At 51.3% G+C, this 17,019-nt stretch overlaps 1 protein-coding gene across 2 annotated transcripts in view; it reads left to right on the top strand.

Annotated features, from left to right (window-relative positions):
- CRY1 (cryptochrome circadian regulator 1) overlaps nucleotides 1–15,374 on the top strand; it is a 40,672-nt gene extending 25,298 nt beyond the window's left edge. The window contains exons 2-13 of one of the 2 annotated variants that reach the window (XM_074226773.1): nucleotides 598–706; nucleotides 4,519–4,661; nucleotides 5,096–5,280; nucleotides 6,786–6,874; nucleotides 7,577–7,717; nucleotides 7,796–8,107; nucleotides 10,217–10,368; nucleotides 11,141–11,343; nucleotides 11,443–11,544; nucleotides 12,123–12,212; nucleotides 13,635–13,706; nucleotides 13,781–15,374. In XM_074226773.1, the coding sequence (XP_074082874.1) occupies nucleotides 598–706; nucleotides 4,519–4,661; nucleotides 5,096–5,280; nucleotides 6,786–6,874; nucleotides 7,577–7,717; nucleotides 7,796–8,107; nucleotides 10,217–10,368; nucleotides 11,141–11,343; nucleotides 11,443–11,544; nucleotides 12,123–12,212; nucleotides 13,635–13,706; nucleotides 13,781–13,872 (1,690 nt within the window). In that variant the 3' untranslated portion in view covers nucleotides 13,873–15,374. The remainder of the gene's footprint in view (nucleotides 1–597; nucleotides 707–4,518; nucleotides 4,662–5,095; nucleotides 5,281–6,785; nucleotides 6,875–7,576; nucleotides 7,718–7,795; nucleotides 8,108–10,216; nucleotides 10,369–11,140; nucleotides 11,344–11,442; nucleotides 11,545–12,122; nucleotides 12,213–13,634; nucleotides 13,707–13,780) is intronic. The other variant, XM_074226774.1, reaches the window with a different exon arrangement.
- The last annotated feature ends 1,645 nt before the right edge of the window (nucleotides 15,375–17,019 follow it).

Genomic DNA, 17,019 nt, shown 5'->3' with positions numbered 1-17,019 from the left:
CACGCCATCAAGGGCTTCCAGCAGGTGATAGAGTTTATAATTAGTCATTTTACGAGACAACTTTATGGGATCCTTTGCCACAAGTCTTTCCCAGTAGAAGAAATGCTAGCCTTTGGTGCCAGGCGATCCATATGCATCTCCACTGGTTATTCTCTAAAAATCTAAGTTTCATTCTGCTGTTCAGGGTTTTGTTTTGCTGAAATTATTGAGAACTTTGATCTGCACCTTCCCACTTACATAAAATTTTGGAAATCTATTCTGATTCTGAGTGTTTTATTGTAGTTTTTATCATAATAGCTTGATTGTATGTAAGGCTTCAAGGTTTGCAAAACACTTTACAGACATCTCATTTGAGTCTCATTTGACCTGTCCAGAGTCACATAGCCATCAAGTGCCTGAAGGCAGATTTGAACTCAGATCTTCCCAACTCCAAGTCCAGCACACGATTCACTGTAGCATTATTTTCCTCTTGATATTCAGATTTTTTTAAATGAATATGATTTTGGAGGAAATGTTAGCTCCTTGTATAATTTGCCTTTCTAGATCTTTTGTAATGCAGCCTGACTTTTTAAAAATCAAGCATCTCCTTTTTTGTAGATTTCTGCTACAATGTCTTGAGGATCTCGATGCCAATCTAAGAAAATTAAATTCTCGTTTGTTTGTAATTCGTGGCCAACCGGCAGATGTGTTTCCTCGACTTTTCAAGGTATGTTTTGAAACCTTAGATAAATTAATATTTTTTAATCTGAAATATGAAAATGTTATACTTGGTATGTAAAGTTCAGGCAGTAGAAACTGTGTTGATTAATCTTAATTCCTAACATTTTAGGTTATCTGATCTAGTTGCTTATACTCATAAGAAAAGTAATTCCCAGAGAGGTAGTGAGTTTGGTTCAAATTGACACAGTTTGAATTAAGATTAGAACCTAGTGTCCAAGCTCTCTCTGCTTGACCTTCCCTTCTGTATTACCCCAGTAAGTCCCATTTGTTATCCTCATTTTACAAATGATGAAAATGAAGTTCTGGTCCTGTTAAAATCTGACCAGGATTGCCTGTGTTCATGAGCTTTGCTTTCTCTCAGTTTCTCCTTCTCCCTCTCTTTCTCTTACACACATTCTCTCTCTCTCTGTCTCTCTCTCTCCTCTCTCTGTCTCTGTCTCTCCCCCCATCTCTATGCATTCTCATTCTCATTCTCTCTCTCTCTCTCTCTCTCTCTCTCTCTCTCTCTCTCTCCCTCCATACATGTCATTGTATTAAATTCCCTAATAAGAAATTTGAAGAAGCACAGTGTTTGTTGAGTCAAGAACATCAGTCAGGAGCCCATCATCTTAAGTGTAGACCTCTTAGCCATTACACAAGAAAATGGCCAGAACCTCCCCCCACATAAAAAGAGCCCCAGTTGAGGGGCCACAAGTCTGCAGACAGCAGTGCTTGGCCCAGGGAAGCCTGTTATCCAGAAAGCATTTTCAGTCACAATCTGGAGAGAGAAGCCCAGTGGGTGTGATGAGGACAGACTTGCTCCCAGGATCTCTTCCTGTTGCCCTAGACTCTGGACCGACCCCAGTTGGCCTTGATGGCCTCAGGACTGGCAGTATGGAGCCCATGAGAGGGAGGAGGAAGGGTGGGCTCAGGGGCCATGTTGATGTGGAAGTTCTGATTGGGACACCCTGTGGAAACGTCCTGTGAGCGCTTGGTGACAGGGGTTGTAGTCTGAAAAAGAGACTGGCTTTCAACTATGTGGGAGTGATAATTGAGTAATAATTACTTTAAATCTGTTGTTTCATTTAAACCCTTGGCAATGATGAAATTGAGAAGAAGTGTAGAGGGAAATAAAACGAAGAGGCTTAAGGGATGGAGAACAGTTTTATAGCTAGTTGTAGTTAAAAGAAAAGATGGCAGCTAGGTGGCGCAGTGGATAGAGCACCGGCCCTGGAGTCAGGAGGACCTGGGTTCAAATCCTGTCTCAGACACTTAATAATGACCTAGCTGTGTGGCCTTGGGCAAGCCACTTAACCCCATTGCCTTGCAAAAACCTAAAAAAAAAAAGTCAGCATAAGAGTTAAAAGAAAAGACACCCCATCTTCTGCTAGAAGACCTCCAGGGCATCTCTAGCTGTTGGGACCCTCATTTGGCTTCAGCAGGGTCCACCCTGATCTAGGCCTCTAGGCCTCGGCAAAATCAGCCTCTCCTTGCTTGAAATGGAATCCATCCCTTTGCCTCCTCCAGGGTAGGGCTTGTGCCCCCTCCTCCATATTCAATCTGAAGGGAGCAAGGAGCAGGAGAGCATTTATTCTTTGACAAGCATTGGGATGAACCCTGGGGATACCAAATGGCAAAGTCAGGGAGCCCTCCAGGGGCTCCCATTCTCAAATGGAGAGACATCTGCCCATCTGCTGGGAGGCCCTGGGACCCTGAGGGGCAGTCCCCCCTTCCCTGAACTGTTGGACAGGACCATGCTGGCAGAGCATCTCTCAGAGCACTTTCCAGGCTCTGTCTCCCCAAGGCTTGCTTCCCAGGCCTTTGACTGCGGCTCCCTCGCTGGTTCTTGGGTTCAGGATCCCATCCATTGACTCCAAGAGGAGATGATGCTTTGGCTTTCCTGCCAAACATTGCCGCCTCCATCTCTCTCTCAGGGCTCCCCTTGGAGTCAGGAGAAAGCAGGCAGCTGGCAGTCATGGGGTGCCTGGACCCCAGAATTTCCTCCCCAGATGATGGCAGTACCCTCCTCCCTCCTGCCCTCAGGTGGTACTGGGTCAGCAGTTGCTTGTGACTGTCATAATGAAAAACTCTGATAACAGGAATCTGAGGCACAGAAGCAGGAACGTCATCTGTTTGTTCCCAAAGCTGGCAGTGCCAGTAGAGGGGGGTGACCAGAAACACACGTTTCAGACAGAGCCGCTTTTCCTACAGTTTGGTGATGATAGGAGGTACAGGGATACAGACTGAAGTACCACCATGACTGCTTTATAAGAAAGGCAAAGAGTGGCGCCCACCAGGATCCCTAGCAATGGGGAGACCACTTGAGGAACACCCTCTGGAGAGTCCCCTGCCAGAGAAGCCCAGGGCTGGGCAGACTAGCTCCTGCCAAGGGGAGACAGGACCGGCTGGCAAAGCCCTAAGCTCCTGCCCATTCTGTCTTGGGGTCTACCCAGTGAAATCCAAGTCTGAGCCTTAGACGGGAGTTGAGTGGTGGACAGGAGCTCTGAGCAGACGTCCCAGCCAGGCAGCAGTCCTCTGAAGCTGCTCTCCCCCCTCAGAAGAACGGGGACCCAGGGCTAACGCTAGCTGGGCCCCGAGGTTCCCATGGCACCTGGGCTCCGGACCCTGGGCTGTCTCCCTGGGGTCTAGGGAGATGGTGGGGCTTTGCTGGCCCAGGCCGCCTGCTGCCCCCCCCAGGGGCCTTGTTTCACCTCCACCCGTTCCCTGGGCACATGGGAGATACTGAACAGCTACTTCTCCCCCTTCCCAGAATCTCCATTGAATGAGGAAACCCCGGCCAGCCTTGGCTTACCTCCACCTGGCTGCGCCTCTGGATGTCTCCCTCAGCCCCACCCCCTTCTAGCTCCTGAGGGCAGGAACCGGCAGTTTGCTTGTGTTTGTATTGCCAGCACTTAACACAGTGGGTGACGGCACCAACACTGGGGGCTTGGGGGGCCTCGTGTCAGCCTCCGCAGTTAGTTCCTTCAGACCCTGGAGCCAGGACCTCTTACCACGGACATTTGTACCCCTAGCACTTAGGGACTGAGACAGAGACGGTCCCAAGCGCCCAGGCTAGGATCCACCATGGTGGGCATGGAGGGCACCCAGAAGATACTTTGTGTGTTAAAGAAATGCTTGAGTCCCAGGGTTTGAGCAAACAGGAGTCCTGGGACATCGGATCTCCCGAAGGAGGGGAAATCTCCTTTAGTCCGACTCCTCACTGAAAGAAAGCTTGCCATGATTTTATCTGTCCAGAAATTAAATGATCTCTTGAGGGTGAGAGGTAGTGAGTTCCCCATCACTGGAAATGTTCAGGTGGACCCTGTGCAGTGGCTTCTCAGGGGGCTTATGAACAATGTCCCTTCAGCTCTCACATTTCTTGGATTCCAGACTCAGGCCCATCAAATCCTCATTTCATTCTTGAGAACAGAGTCTGAGATTGTCCAAAATAGAAGTATTTGCATTCAAGTATTAAATAAATACATCTCTTCAATATACTAGACCACGCCCTTCCCAAGGGATCCTGGACCCCAGCTGTGGAGTGTTCTCCTGCCTCCTGGACATCTGGGGGCACCTCCTTTCTGCCAGCCCACCGCCCCTTCCCCTGGTCTCCTTAAGAGGAACGCTAACCACTTACCCTCCGTAACACCCACTGCTCAACCTTGTTACTGCTGTGTGGCCTGGGCAGGATCTCCTTCCGGCCCCAGGGAGTGGGGTTCAGGATGGTGCTTTGGGGGGGGCTGCCCTGACTGGGGGCTCTTATTGTGATGATGAGAAAAACCATTAAGCCTGTGGGCTCTGTCTTGACTCTTGTTTTAGGAATGGAACATTGCCAAGCTTTCCATCGAGTATGACTCTGAGCCCTTTGGGAAGGAGCGAGATGCGGCCATCCAGAAGTTGGCCAGCGAGGCCGGCGTGGAGGTCATTGTGCGCATTTCCCACACGCTGTATGACCTGGACAAGTGAGTCCTGAGGCAGGAGCCTCAAAATGGGCCTTCGTGAGGGGGCCAGCAATCATCTGCAAGCAGAGGGAGGTGGTCTTCAGTGAGCACCTGCTGCACACCGGGGTGTGTGTGTGTGTGTGTGTGTGTGTGTGTGTGTGTGTGTGATGTATATATGGTGTCGGGGGGGACTTGTATGCTGCACATGTCTGTGTGTGTGTATGGTGGGGGGTGCTCTGTCTGTATGGTGTTTGTGTATGGCTGATTATGCATATGGTGTGTCTGGGGGGGGGGGTAATGTGTGTAAGGATTCTTGTTAGCTCCCCATGATCGAGTCTTGTTCCCCAGCCTCTTGCTGGAGACACCCCAGAAGTTCCCAGGGGGTCGGGTTCACCCCACACCAGGCTTATTCTCTTTTCATTCTAACTCAGACTTCGTTTCCTCTTCCCCGACAGGATCATAGAGTTGAATGGTGGACAGCCGCCCCTGACGTATAAAAGGTTCCAGACTCTGATCAGCAAAATGGAGCCGCTGGCGACGCCGGTGGAGACGATCACGCCAGAAGTGATGCAGCAGTGCGTGACGCCCCTCTCAGAGGAGCATGACGAGAAGTACGGCGTGCCCTCGCTGGAAGAGCTAGGTATGTGGAAGTGCCTTCTAACTCAGAGAGGAAAGCCGGGGCCACCGGGTCATGTGGGCTTGGTGGGGAGCGCAGGCGAGGAGGCGCTTGGGAAACTCTGATTGAACCCACCAACTTGGGAGGAAAAGCCAGCCACGGAACAGTTAGTCAGCACACACTTGTTAAGCAGCAGTCGTGTGCCCACCCTGTGCCCAGAAGCCCTGCCCGGCCAAGAGGGTGGCTTTGTGCACGGTCCTCTCCTCTGCTTCATACGTGAAATGCCTGTTTGGTTGGGCAGTTGTTAAGTTTGGAATGAAGATGTCAGAAGGTAGACTAGGTCCCAGTCCCCAGCCGAAGTTCTGCCGTCTCACGCACAGCCCCCTTGACCAAGGAAGAGAAAAGGAGATGTGGTCGTTGGATGGGTGGACCTGCATGTGGTGCAGGGGGAGTTGGATCCATCCTCGCACTTCCAGGGCAAGCCTCCAGGCCAGACCCAGGCCCAGTCTCTGAGCCAGGCCTGGGGACACCCTCCATGGGAACAGCTGGGGTGTGTGGGGTCCCGGGGTCCTCTGCAAGGGAAAGCCCTCACCTTGAGGTCGGGGAAGCTGGGAGTGGAGACAGGGAGGGCGAGCGTTCCAGGCAGAGTCGGGGAAGGGAACATCTTGGGTGGGACAGAGAGGGAGGGGGTTCAGGTGATGGGATCACAGCTTAGGTGGGGGAAGGTACCAGAAGGCTGGGAAGGTGGGGGACCAGAGACTGAAGGATCTCAGAGCCAAACAGAGGTGGGTTTTCCTGGATTGGGGGTCAGAAGCAGATCAGTAGTGGGGGGCTGGAGGCAGACAGGTCGGCATCCAGAAGGTGGGGAAGGCATCAGTACCTGTTTCTAGACTGGAAAAGACAGGATGTGGCGCCTGATTGGACAGGCCTGCCAGGGGTAGATGGCAGTGGTGCGCTCAACAGTAAGGGGAAACTGGGGAAAAGGGGAGACCCCAGCCCAGTGCTGAACGTGGCGTTTGTGGTGGCTGTGGGACGTCCGGTTTGTAGTGCCCAGTAGTCTCAGCTAGAACCTAGGAGAGAGGTTAGGGCTGGATTGACTCCATGGGGGCACATGAGGTCACCAAGGCAAGTCAAGTAGAGGGAGAGAGGAGGAAAGGAAGTTTGGGCTCCGGTTGGCAGTTTATTCTCATGAACAGAGTAGAAGTGGGAAGATCTGAATTTGGACCACTTGGGCCGATCTCCTTGGGACCGCTGGCACTTTATCTAAGCCTCAGTTTCCCCAGATGTCATTAGAGACAATACTGCTGTTGCATTCATGTTCCACAGTGGTTGGGAGGCTTGGAGAGGTGTGTAAAGCATTCTCCCGACATCCAGGGCTCCACATAAGTCACTTCTTCCATGTTCCCAATTGTGGGGTGGTGTCAGTCCATCCCTGAATGTTTGCCGTGTACCTCCATCACTGTGCTGGGTGCTCCCCTTTTGTCTCCGTCCATCACCCGCACTTTTAACTGACTTTTCTGTCTCCATAGGCTTTGACACAGATGGTTTACCTTCTGCTGTGTGGCCTGGCGGGGAGACGGAAGCCCTCACACGCCTGGAGAGGCATCTGGAGAGAAAAGTATGTGACCAGTTTTCTTGGTAGACTGCATTTTAAACGTAATTTCTCACCCTTCATTGAAAAAAGTAGTCCAGGGATAGCTGGGTGTAGCAGCAGATAGAGCACCAGCCCTGGAGTCAGGAGTACCTGAGTTCAAAGCCAGCTTCAGACACTTAATAATGACCTAGCTGTGTGGCCTTGGGCAAGCCACTTAACTCCATTGCCTTGAAAAAAGACAAAAAAAAATGCCAAAAAAAAAGAAAAAAGTAGTCCAGGGCGTGGCAATTGGGCCTCAACCAAGTAGTGCAGCTCCTGGTTGGCAGAGGGTCCGTCCCCTTCCCAGAGCGATAGTATTCCATGGACTCCCATGGCAGTCCCCTCTCCTGGACCCTTCTATTTTGGACAGTTTGTCTGAAATGCCTTCTGCCCAGAGGGAGCCCATCTCCCTTCTTGCCTCCTAACCATGACCTCCCCGGACAGGACCCTCAAGGCAGGTGCAGCCCCTGGGGGCAGCTTTGCCTTCCCAGAGGCCGAGCCAGGTGGGCATGGCCAGGGCAGAACCCCCTCCCCCTCGCTTGCAGTCATTCTTTCGAACCCTTTGTCAGAGCACATCTTGTCCTCCTGTGAAGTTTTAGCTGCTGAGAACAACCCTGTGAAAAACTGGGTTTGAACCCTTCTGGCCCCGGGGGAAACAACTAACGGTGGGCTTCCTTGTGACTTTAGGCTTGGGTGGCGAACTTTGAAAGACCCAGGATGAACGCGAATTCCCTTCTCGCCAGCCCCACCGGCCTCAGCCCTTACCTGCGCTTCGGCTGCCTCTCGTGCCGGCTCTTCTACTTCAAGCTGACCGACCTTTACAAGAAGGTGGGACCCTTGAGCGCGCCCTCCTCCCGACTCGGCTGTCCCACCCAGACTCCCCTAACTCTGCTCTCTCCTCGTCAGGTGAAGAAGAACAGCTCACCCCCCCTTTCTCTCTACGGGCAGCTGCTGTGGCGTGAATTCTTCTACACGGCGGCCACAAACAACCCACGCTTTGATAAGATGGAAGGGAACCCCATCTGTGTGCAGATTCCCTGGGATAGAAACCCTGAGGCCCTGGCCAAGTGGGCCGAGGGCAGGACGGGCTTCCCGTGGATCGACGCCATCATGACCCAGCTACGGCAGGAGGGCTGGATCCACCATTTGGCCAGACATGCGGTCGCCTGCTTCCTGACCCGCGGGGACCTGTGGATCAGCTGGGAGGAAGGCATGAAGGTGGGTGATATCCTTAGCAACCTCCCCGTTCCCCAGCACCAGGCTGTGTCCTCGAGATCGCCGCATTGGCGGGCAAGAGAAAGTTCTGTTCCCAGCAGCCACTATGGCCGTGGAGCAGGGTTTCCCCTCCCCGAGCTCCTCTCTGAGCCTCTGCAGGGGTTCAGAACTTGGAGACCCAAGACTTGGGGGTCATGGCGGCATGCATCGATTCCCATAGCTTGGCCCGGGGAGCTCCCGGTCTGATGGCCACACCTTAGCCCTCACATGGAGAGACAGCAGGAGAGACTCCCTGTCAGAGGTGACCTGAAGGAGGCCAGAGGAGCTGGGAAGGGGAGATGGGGGGATATGTGCCAGTGGACACCCCCAGAGTCAGGAGACCCGGGCCCAGGACCCCAGCATGTGCACAGAGGCAGAGGGAGGGGCCGGTGATGGGGCCTGAACCCTGGCAGTAGTAGTAGGGAGCCACTGACATCTGTTAGAGAGGGGGATCCTAGACCTGAATTTCAGAGCTCACTTCTGCTCATTAGAGGAGGACAATTTGGAAGGGGGAGACTCAAGGCTGGTAGACCCCCAGCAGCTGCTCTGGGCATGAGGCGATGCAGATCTGCACGGGGTCACAGAAGGGTGGACTTTGGGACAGATGAAGGAGGGAGCAGAGAGAGGAAAGTGCAGAGTCGTCCCCTCTCCAGCCTCCCCAAGGAGGGGCTGGCCAAATCTGGAGGGAGGGGTTTCTGCCCCCTGCAGGAGGTCAGACAAGACCCCCCCGAAGCTGCTTCTCTGTACAGATCTGCTTCCATTACGCTGCAGGCTCTGAGTCCTGGCTGCGCCCCCAGAGCACAATGTGGGGGGTCAGACTGCTCAGTGTAAGAACCTCCGAGGTCATCTGGCCAGGGCTGCCCTCTTCCACCCCCTGTGGCCTCCAGGACCTCCCTGGCTCTGGAGGACCTCCACTCCCCCCTCTGCCCCCTCTTTTTTCTGATGGCTATCGGTGGGCTAGCCCCAGCGCTCCTTGTTATCTGACAAGGCCTGGAGGACCCCAAGTAGTTTTCCTACGGCCCCCATGAGCTGGGTCTCCCTCTGTCCCCGGGCACTGGTGTTCAGAATGTTTCCAGGCCAGGTACCAGACGTGGATGTGTGGTTGGGAGAACAAGGGCTGTTTGTTTCAGAGACATTGCACAATCCATCGGCTGCACTGTCGGGCAGGCGTTCCTCTCGGGGTGGCATCGTGGGAAAATCTGTTAAACACTGAAGCAGGGATGAAATGGGGAACTCAGTGGGGGGGGCATGCTGCCCGCATGGAGAAGGTGCCCTCAGAGTGCGCTGTTCTGAGCAGCGCTGTGGCCTCCTGAGGGGGCGGTGGGGTGCATGTGTCCTCATGACACAGATGAGGGGCTCCTAGCCTCCAAGGCCTAGGCCGCACCCCCAGCCCACATTCTCCACCAGCCATGCTAACACTCCCACCCCACAAGGGGAAGTAGTCGACACCACAATGACGTCAATAGAACTGGCCGAGGGCCATGCTCAGAGACAAACAGAGAGACGGGGTGGTGGGGGGGGAGAAAGAGAAACAGGGAGGAGGAGGGAAGGGGAGGAGAGAAGGGGGAGAGAGGTGGGGAAAAGGGGAATGGGCCTAAAGAAGGGAGGAGGGCAGAGGAGGGAGGATGAGGGAAGGTCCCTAGGAGGGTCCCAGCCTCTCCACAGTTCTGGGGATGGACTCCTTCCTGCCCCTTCTATAAGAGGAGAGCCAACTGGTATCCATCTCTGTCCCTTCCACAGTGGTGATGGCGCCCCCGTAGCTGCCTCTGCCAGCTGGCAGAGGCCAGGATACACAGCAGTGGGGGGGGGGGGTCGGAGGGTCCTGCCACTTCCATGCCCATCCTTATAAAGCACTCTCTAAACACTTTTCAAATCCTCTCCCTGGTGGTGATTTCTGTCCTGAAGTCCTGGAGCCAGCTGGCAGTCGGACCCCGATGCTCAGGCTGCGCTCCTCAGTGCCAGGGCTGATTTTGCTCCCTCTTTCTTCCCCAAGGACAGGAGGGTGCCTGCTGCATCCTGGGGGGGGGGGGCGTGGGGAGACCGCCACTCACCGCCCTGCTGCTGTCTCCCAAGGTCTTTGAAGAGCTGCTGCTTGACGCCGACTGGAGCATCAACGCGGGCAGCTGGATGTGGCTGTCCTGCAGCTCCTTCTTCCAGCAGTTTTTCCACTGCTACTGTCCAGTGGGCTTCGGGAGGAGAACCGACCCCAACGGGGACTACATCAGGTAACTGGCCAAGACAGCCTCTGACTCTGGGGCAGGGGCGTGGGGGGGGTGCCCAGCTGGGCTGGTTACCAGCAGCGCTGCTCTCCTTCATTCTCTTTTTGGCCACTTCCTAGTATTTTCTTGTTTTCTGACTACAAATGGAGGCCTCAGGATTCCCCTTTATAAGATATTTGAATTTTCAATTTCCCTTCCGTCCCTGCAAGACAGCAAGTAATCTGATGGAGGTTGACATATCCAGGAACGTTAACCATATTTCCACATTAGTCAGTGTGAGAGAAGAATCAGAACAAAAGGGAACAAAAAACCTTGAGAAAGAAAATGTGGCAGGCTTTGGGCTGCGTTCAGACAGCTGTGTCTGTCGTAGTGGGTCCTCACATGGTGCTCTGGTGCTGCTCCCTCCACTCAGCATCAGTTCATGCCAGTCTTTCCAGGCTTTTCTGAAGCCCCCTACTCAAGTTTTCTTACAGGAGTCTCCCATCCCATTTTAAAAAAATTTTATTTATTTAAGGCAACAGGATTAAGTGACTTCCTCGCCCAAGGTCATATAGCAAGGTACATATTACATATCTGAGGCTGGATTTGAACTTGGGGCCTCCCGACTGTGCTCTATCCACTGCGCCACCTAACAGCCCCTTCCCATCACCTTCTTATCGCACAGCTTTTACAACCATCCCCCAGTTGACAGGCATCGCCTCATTTTCCAATTTTTGCCACCACAAAAAGCCTGCTATAAATATTTTTGTACATTTCTCTCCTTTATTCTCACCAAAAGACGTTACTTGCCAGTCCTGAGAGGCTTCCCTGCCAAATATATCTATGATCCCTGGAATGCCCCAGAAGGGATCCAGAAGGTGGCCAAGTGCTTGATAGGCGTGAACTACCCTAAGCCCATGGTAAACCACGCCGAGGCTAGCCGGCTGAACATTGAAAGGATGAAGCAGATCTATCAGCAGCTGTCGCGGTACAGAGGCCTGGGTATGTCCCTAGTTTTCTGGAAACAGCTAGTGCTTGTCCCTGACTCAGGTCTCAACCCTGTTTTAACAGGAAATTCTTTTCCTTTTCCCACCCCCTCAGGCCTCCTGGCTTCTGTGCCCTCCAACCCGAATGGCAACGGTGGCCTCATGGGCTACACATCTGGAGAAAACGTTCCTGCCTGTGGCGGTGGCAGTGGAGGAGGTATGGAGGTCTCCAGAAACCCCACCTTTTCCAGGGGGGTCCAGGGGAAAGCCCAGAGGGGCTCCTGGTCACACGGCCCCATGCAGAGCCCCCACACACACACACACAAAGAGGCCCCTGGGGTTGGGGCTTGGTGGAGGTATTGTTCAGATCACAATTGGGCCTAATGTCGCTGGGCTTGGGTTGGATGAGTTGTTCTTGGGAATGGAAGCTGGAGAGCATTTCCTCCATGTCAGATCTCATCAGCTTAGATTTACTACACCAGATGACCCTTAAGTAAAGGTTATTCCTGTCCCTAGAATGTCCACCACACCAGCCAAGCCACAGCAGCCCGAGACTAACTCAGGGAGACCAGTCGACACAGAAGGGACGCTGCTTGCTCGGCATCAGAATGTTAAATCTATTGTCTGTAGTTAACAGAAACAATGTCATCGGGTTAAGCCAAGCACCAAAATAGAGAGAGGACATAGGTTTTTCTCTTGTTGTCCAACCAACTTTCCCATGCTAAGACAGTAGAATGGTAGATTCTCCTTTAAAACTTCAATAATCTGAGAAGCATCTGGTGTTTTGGTCCCTAGGCGCTCCTGCAGGTGCCAGCGATGGTCAGATTCTTCAGGCCTGTGCACTCCCAGAGCCCCCTTCAGGAGCCAGTGGCATTCAGCAACCAGGTATTTCAGAGATCACCTTCTTGCTTTCAGAATTCCCTGCCCTGACAGCGCACGAGCTCTCTTAGAAGCCCCCCTGAGCAGGCAGGGGAGGACTGGATGCCCTGTGGGGAGACCACAGGCTTAGAGGCGGTCATCCTCGCAGGCAGGGTCTTCCTTAGGGGCTCCCATGGCGCCTTCTTTGGGAGCAGGACAGGGCAGAAGGGGTGGCAGTCCCAGAGTCCGGCAGTTCACCTTCCCTCCTTTCACCATTTGTCACCAACCACAGAGGACATGGTTCTAGTTTTGGGCTGCTACCCGCAAATAGCCTACTAGAAACTTTGGGTTTCTCTGTAGCCCGGCCCCCAGCACCTGCCTTCCCATTCTCCAATGTGACTTTTGTCTCCCGTCATCTCTGCCAGTCTGAAAGATTGTGTGCTAGAACCTCAGGCATCTTCACTTGCATTTCTCTTGTGCTTGATCCTACAACTCAGCAGACTGCATTTCTTTTGAAAATTGCTTACATACATCTATTATCTAATTCTCCATTAGCCAGTAACTCTAGGCTACAGATGGATGTGTATCTCGGATAGCAGACATCTGATGAAACGTTTTTCCCCCCGTTGAGATCTATATTTAATTTGTTCACACACAACCTTTTTAAATTGATGAGATCAAAATTATGTTCTTTGTTTGGTGTTCTCTCCTGTCTCTTGTTTGATGATGCATTTTCCTAGCTGGCTGATCTCTGGAAAGATTCCTTGCATTCTTTCTTCTTAGATTTTAATTGGGCATGGGTAATGTCCAGCCTCTGTACAGTTTGCTGATGTCTCATCACTGGTTAGAGGAGGAAAGTCCAATACATTGGGTGTTTTAAGGCCCCCTTGTGCCAAAACACCAGGGCCTAAGGAACCTTTTAGCTCAGAACCTTTTCAGAGGTGATGTATGTGGAGAAAACATTTATCATCGTATATACAAAACTAAGAGAACTGCTTTTTTCAGACTAATTAACCAAAACTTTTATGGAGACAGCAGCAGGGATAATTCTCATATATTGCAACACAACACAAAAACTTCCAAAATTTTGCTGAAATCGAAGGACTATTTTGTCAGACCACAAAAGGAAAGTAGGTTCAGTTGAAGAAGACTAACCCAAGGTGTGTTTCCCGGCCTCTCCTTCCTACCTGAGTGACAATCGTGGCTTCGCTTCTTCCCAAGCCTGTCCCTTTCTCCCTTCTTCTTCCTTTATGTCAGTAGCATTTAAAACTTCTTCAGATGAGAAGATCTGTCCATCATGTTTCTCGGGTTGAACCCTGCTCATGGGCTGAATTTGAATGTTTCTAAATAAATTAAATAGATTTTTGTTCATCCTAAGGACCCTGGTAGCTGTGGAGTAAAGTGAGTCCTTTAGTCCAGTAATGTCTCTTGTCTTTCAAATACAACTAGGTTACTCTCAGGGGAGTGGGATTTCTCATTATTCTCATGAAGACAGTCAGCAGGCTTACATGCTAAAACAAGGTAAGAAGCAAGCAGAATGAGCGTAATGTTCTCTTTGCCTTTTCTGTCCTAAATCTCCTTCTTTCAATGTCTAGGAAGAAGCTCCCTCGGTGGCGGGAAGCGGCCCCGGCAAGAAGAGGAGACTCAGAGCGTTGGACCCAAAATGCAGCGACAGAGTGTGAACTAGGTCTCTACGCCGTCTGTTGAGCCTCGTCCCTTCTCCTGGTGTGATAAAGAAAAAGGAAATAGAGCCACAGACTCACTATCAAGCCTCAAGAATGGGCAGAACCACAGATGAAGTCCTCAAATTGGAGTGTATACAAAATGGTCTATCAGTGGGTGAAGCGGTGAACCTGTGGGGCCTATTTTCTGGCAAAAATAAATGTGTTAGAAAGAGTGATCAAATTATCCCATTTCCCTGACTATGTGACTATGTAAAAACAGGATAGGGCTGCTAGCTTTAGGTGGCTCTCACAGGGTTCTTTCTAGAAGCTCTTTTCTAAATATTTTCTCAATTCCTTCATTTATTCCACCATTTTGGAAATGATTGGGGATGGGAAAGGAGGGAGGGGATGATGCCAGCTTTTGTCTGAAGCAGCTGGGATGGTCACCCCTGTCCCATCCAGAGGCTGGCTTCCCCCATGCCCCTGGGTAGACTTATTTTAGCCAATGTCTATTTAACTCTGATTGAAGTTAGCTTCAGAAGTACACGGAGACTCCTGTGCTAGGATTGGGGTTCTTAAGGCAAAAGGCCTTCTTTCCTTTCTCCTGTCCTCCCTCCCCCAGGGCAGTGACCCACCACTCCCTCATTCATTGATCTCTTCCCTTGTATTGGGTGTTGAGCTTCCCGTGTCTTCTTGACTTCTTTATCCAACTGGATTGATAAGCCCCTTGAGGGCAAGGGGGGATTGGCCAGGTGTTGATGTTGGAGGAGCTGCCGTGCCTCACCAGCAGAGTGCCCAGGTGACAATGTAGGTGAGCGGGAAATGGCAAGATCTCTGGAGGATTTCTTGGAATCAGAACCTTGGCTTTGTGATTTTTCCCCTCCATTCAGGAAGAAATGCCGTTGAAGTTGAAATTGGAGTCTAAAGTAATCTACTCTTTCAATAAATTATTGCAAACTGTTCTTTATTGATGGAAACTAGTTACATTTTGAGATGCATCATTTCTAATGGCATTTCTATGGTTTTTAACTTTTTATTGAATTTCACAAAGGAAAAATGGTCATTTGTATATAAAGTACTTGGTAATAATTGTTTAATGTACATAGAAATGTTCATGATTAGTCTAGACTTCTCAATATATTTTTGATAATCTTTCTTGTACGGAAAAAGTAAAAGCTGTACCTGAGTAAAATGGAGGGTTTCCAGCAGACAGGGGGAAGGGAACATGGGGGAAGTGTTCAGACTTGCAGAAAAGAGCTTGTCAACATTTGGAGGCAAACTTTTCTTGACCTCATTGGATGACCCAACTTTGCATTCTAAATATTGTAAAGTTTAGACAACGTGTGTAACCAGAGCTGTTGGGTAGGGCATTCCCAAATACGGCCGTATTGGTGTGAAAACTTCCTGGGCTCCAAAGTGTGTCCACACTTGGGCACGGCAGCATTTATATGCCCCATTGTCCTTATATCTCTATTTTTGGTTTACCACTCAAGTGGCCTTGTCAATAAAGTGTAAATACAAAAGACCCACCTTTGTCACTTGTTGTTTTGGAGGGTCTGGGAATGGTGCCACAGGTGGTTGGGAACCACTGAGGCCAAAGCCAGAGATGCCCCCAGACCCAGGCTCCACCCCCACACCTGGTAGGCACATCCAACATTTCACCCGAGACCATTAGGGTCCTTTTATGGTCAGTAATAGACCTCTCCGGTCTACCTGTGGTGGCCCCATTGCTTGCTTCAGGAACCGGGGAAGAAGGAGAGGGAAAGGATTGGGGGCTGGGTCTCAGGGCAGAGGGAGCAAAGGCTATTTCCAGTTTGGGGGCTCTGGGTTACCCCTCACGGGGCTGATGCCAAAGGCTTTCAGCAAATGATTTGAGACCCTCGTTCCTTAGAGGTCACTCACTTGGAGCTTCCCTAACTCTCCTGCCTAGCCTCTCCAGGCTCACCTGCCATCTCCATGCACCACCACATCTTCCCCTCCCTACGCCCTGGCGGCTTCTCTAGTTTACAAACACCTCTGGTTTCCCTTGGAGACCCATTTCACCCTTGCCCTTCCATGGTGTGCCTGCTATCTGGTGACGCAAAGGCAGAAGCCTGGAGGGAGGGGAATAGCACTTCCTTTGAAAAAGTCCAAAGACTGCCAAGTTCTAAAACGAGTCCTTAAAGGGATATTGTACAAGCACCATCCACAGCCCCATGCTCATTAATTAAGAATAAGTCATTATTCTTATTCCACCTAAAACTCATTCCGGTCAGACACTTGGTGAAGCAAATAGCTCGTTTGATCTTCACAACCACCCTGCCGAGAGGTCCATGCCATCAGTTCCCCACATTACAGATGAGGAAACGGAGGCAAACAGGTGAAGTGACCCGCCTAGGGTCGCACAGCTGGGAGGCGTCCAAGCCTGGACGCGTTTGTCTTCCTGACTCAAGTCCAGGGCATCCCAGTGGCAATGGGAAACCCTCTGAGGACAGTGTTCAGAGTTAACAAAAATTCTCTCAGAATGTCCTGGTCCACCAGATGGAGAGATGCAAAGGAAGAAAGGGCGAGATGGAGTCAGGATGAGGCTGGTGAAGAGAGAGGAGTTCTGTGATCCGTTCAGCGTTATGACCTATGGAGACATGGTGGGTACACGTGGGGCCTCAGCAAATAGGAAGCACCATCTGGTTGACTCGGCCACATGACCCCGCACAAGTTACTTGGGACCTCCGTCTGCTCATCTGCAAAATGGGCCCACGGGGTGGGAGTTGGCTGTGAAGGTCCTTTCTAACTGAACTGATACCCCATGATCTCTTCACAAGGGACACAGAAAAAGGAAAACAGTTGAGTGTCGGGGTCCGAGATAGAAAGGATCTTGGGATTTACAGTCATTCCAAATCAATCATTTCAGCTACAGGAGCCAGTAAAATGGTGTACAGGCTGTTAAAGGAGTCTTAGTTGTAGGGGGTGACCCTGAGCAGAAGGAGGTCCCACGAGGGAGGTGCCAATTTTCTAAAGAAGATGAATTTTCTAGCAAACTTCCAAGTGACCTTACCAACGTCCCCACTTCTGGGTAGGTTTCGTAATCCAGGGTGACACAGGATAGAAGGTGGGAATGGGGAAAGATAACAGAATAAAGCCTTCCCAACAAAGCTTTCAAAAATGGAGTGTTATTTACCGTGGGAGATTCT

The sequence above is a fragment of the Macrotis lagotis genome, chromosome 2, assembly GCF_037893015.1.
Source record: "Macrotis lagotis isolate mMagLag1 chromosome 2, bilby.v1.9.chrom.fasta, whole genome shotgun sequence".
Taxonomy (NCBI): Eukaryota; Metazoa; Chordata; class Mammalia; order Peramelemorphia; family Peramelidae; genus Macrotis; species Macrotis lagotis.
The sequence above is the reverse complement of the archived record's forward strand: the minus strand, read 5'-3'. Positions and strand labels throughout refer to the sequence as shown.